This window comes from Nematolebias whitei, chromosome 2 (assembly GCF_014905685.2).
Source record: "Nematolebias whitei isolate Nwh7 chromosome 2, NemWhi1, whole genome shotgun sequence".
Classification (NCBI taxonomy): Eukaryota; Metazoa; Chordata; class Actinopteri; order Cyprinodontiformes; family Rivulidae; genus Nematolebias; species Nematolebias whitei.
The window spans coordinates 9019301-9022065 of record NC_056499.1 but is presented as its reverse complement, the minus strand read 5'-3'; the positions used below and the strand labels follow the sequence as shown (position 1 = coordinate 9022065).

At 44.2% G+C, this 2765-nt stretch overlaps 1 protein-coding gene across 1 annotated transcript in view; it reads left to right on the top strand.

Annotated features, from left to right (window-relative positions):
* The first annotated feature begins 221 nt into the window (after positions 1-221).
* LOC119422607 (ephrin-B2a-like) overlaps positions 222-2765 on the top strand; it is an 11344-nt gene continuing 8800 nt past the window's right edge. The window contains exons 1-2 of the mRNA XM_037689995.1: positions 222-337; positions 1626-1909. Of these exons, the coding sequence (XP_037545923.1) occupies positions 222-337; positions 1626-1909 (400 nt within the window). The remainder of the gene's footprint in view (positions 338-1625; positions 1910-2765) is intronic.

Below are 2765 nucleotides of genomic sequence, written 5' to 3'. Positions count from 1 at the left end.
AAAGCTCCCACCCCCACCCCACCACTCCCCGGATCAGGCTGGTTATAAATGAGCGCATCAGATCAGCTGATAGTCTCGCGCATCCTCTCATGAATGACTTTTATCTTGCGCGCGATGAGGAGTCCCGCCGCCTGTAACTCGGCGGGTTTGTTCTCAGGTATGCGGTGCGCACCTGGACCCGCCGGCCACGCGCAGACACGCACCTTCCACCTCCTTTCATGATGCGGAGAAGCGCGCGGAGCCGCGGCGCCGCGCTCCCGCTCATCCTCGCGGCCGTGGTGTGCGCGTGCGGAGCCGCCACGCTGGAGTCGGTCCACTGGAACAGCTCCAACCCCAAGTAAGTGTCCGAGGAGAAGAAGTCTTCTTTTTTTGCAGCTGAATCCTTCAAAGCAACAGAAATCCTCTCGTTTCTTTTCCATTTAAAATATTATTTTCTCATTACATCATGAGGTGATGTTGGAAAACTCTCACATATACTGGTTGGTTCAGATGGAGCTGTATGGTGAAAATAAAAATAATTCTGTATTTAAAGTGCCTCCAGGACCCACCAACTGAAATGTTGTCTTCTGTTCTGCTAAAACTTTAATTGACACAACTTTATATCTTGAAGGGACTAAAATAGGGTTAAAGGTGAACCACAAAAGTGAACATAGCTTTTCAAATACGTAAACATTTTAGTATGTTGTGTTCCTGTTTTCTAGAGGCACAGTGTACCTCCACATTAAACCAAATTAATGTTTATTTACTAGAAACTGTGATGGAAGCAAATCCCTTAGAACAGACACTAACATTTAAATATGTACAGTCATGGTTCAAAATTGCAAAGTATAAAGTCAAACAAACAAAAACATATATGTTCTGATGCAGTTGGAAAGAGATTGCTCCAGTAAGTTGCAATAATAAAACGTGGGTCCACACTCAATGTAAACAATCTGCTGAAAACAACATGGAGGCTTGAATCACGTGAGGTTAACAAAAATGGAGGAATCAGGCGAGAGAAAACATTTAGGTGGAACTAAAAGAGTTAATCTGCTGCTGAACACAAAAAGAATACGAGTCAGTGCACAACTTTTGTTAAACTTCTGCTAAGCAGTAGGTTTTAAGATAAAAACCAATTTTAATTAGTCTGTTTCTGTAGATAAACATGTTACTCACAAAATTTTTGCTTATTTGTTTATTTTTTAGGACACGTTAATCATCGATACAAGGAAAATAAGATTTTTTTTTTTTGCCTGGTCTTCGTGTCTTTGCAATGTTCACCTTTCATCTCTGACACAGTCAAGAATATTTTAGTAAGAATTAAACTTGAATTTTAGATGCTTCTTTTTAAAAAAAAAAATGTCCACACAATAAAAATAAAGATGGAGGAAAAGGAAATTGAAGGCCGCTTGGTTTAAGATGAATGGGCCTAGCCCCCCTGGGCCCCCCATTTATTCCCGCCCCTGGTTTGAGCAGTACTCTGACTCAGAATTATCTCCATTGACTAAAACTTTAAAGGCCTCAAAGGGAAGCTTCCCTGCTGCTGATATTAAAAGTTTAAAACACTCCTCCTGTATGATTCATCAGCTCCAGTAATTTCATATTCATGCTTGGCTTTGCACTTTTCTCCTCTTTCTTCCTCGCAGATTCATTCCCGGTCAGGGGCTGCTCCTCTACCCTCAGATAGGGGACAAGATGGACATCGTGTGTCCCCGGTCCGAGGCCTCCGCCGGGCGGAATGGGGAGTTCTACAAGGTCCACCTGGTGTCCAAAGCCCAGATGGAGAGCTGCACCGTCAACAAGGCGGACGCGCCTCTGCTGAACTGTGACAAGCCCGAGCAGGACGTGAAGTTCACGTTCAAGTTTCAGGAGTTCAGCCCCAACCTGTGGGGTCTGGAGTTCCTCAAGGGGAGGGACTATTACATCACCTGTGAGTTCTGGTGAAGCCTCGTCTTGTTGCGTGTACATGTGAGCCGCTCTACAGGAAAGCTGCTGGTACCTACAGGTGGACTTGGAATCAGTGCACGCATTTGTTTCCATTTTTCTGGGTTGAACGAGGCAACCATCCACCACTTCCTCTCACTTTGTCAGTTCAAGTGAGAATCAGAGAAACGTGGCTTCGTTATCGGACCGCTGTCGGTTAAAGCAGCATCTTAGAGGCCAGCGATGCATGAGATGGAGAGCGAGTCCGACCGTGCAGCCTTGCCCACCTCGCACACTTTGCTCTTTCGAGCCAAGAGCTTACATGCTCCAAATCACACAAGGCTTTTACAGCATCAGGCAGATTTGACGGGAGCTTTCAGTCCAGCACGGCTTGTAGCCTGAAAATGTTATCTGACCTAAATGCTGCTAACAAGTGTGCGTGTGTGTGAGTGACAGGGGTGAACCAGAGTTCTTTGGTGTGTGCTGATCCGAGCCCTTCAATGGACGCAGAGTCTCTGCTCTGAGAGTTGCTTCTTATAACATGTTTTATTAATTTCATATTTTATGCCAAAGCTGAACGTTGAGCTGAACTCATTAATCAGTTTAACTGAAATGTTGGGCCCAGTTATCAGCTGCACCCAACTGCAGGTAAACCAGTTTACAAATCTGTAATAAATGCCCCACTGCATGGAGGCTTTAGGGGATAATTCTCTGTTGAAAATATCTTACCTGTTGTAGATAGATAGCTTCTTAAATCATCTCCATTTGGAGGAACAAAGTTAAAATCTGACAGGATGGACGAGTGGATTAATAAAGTATCTATCTATCTATCTATCTATCTATCTATCTATCTATCTATCTAT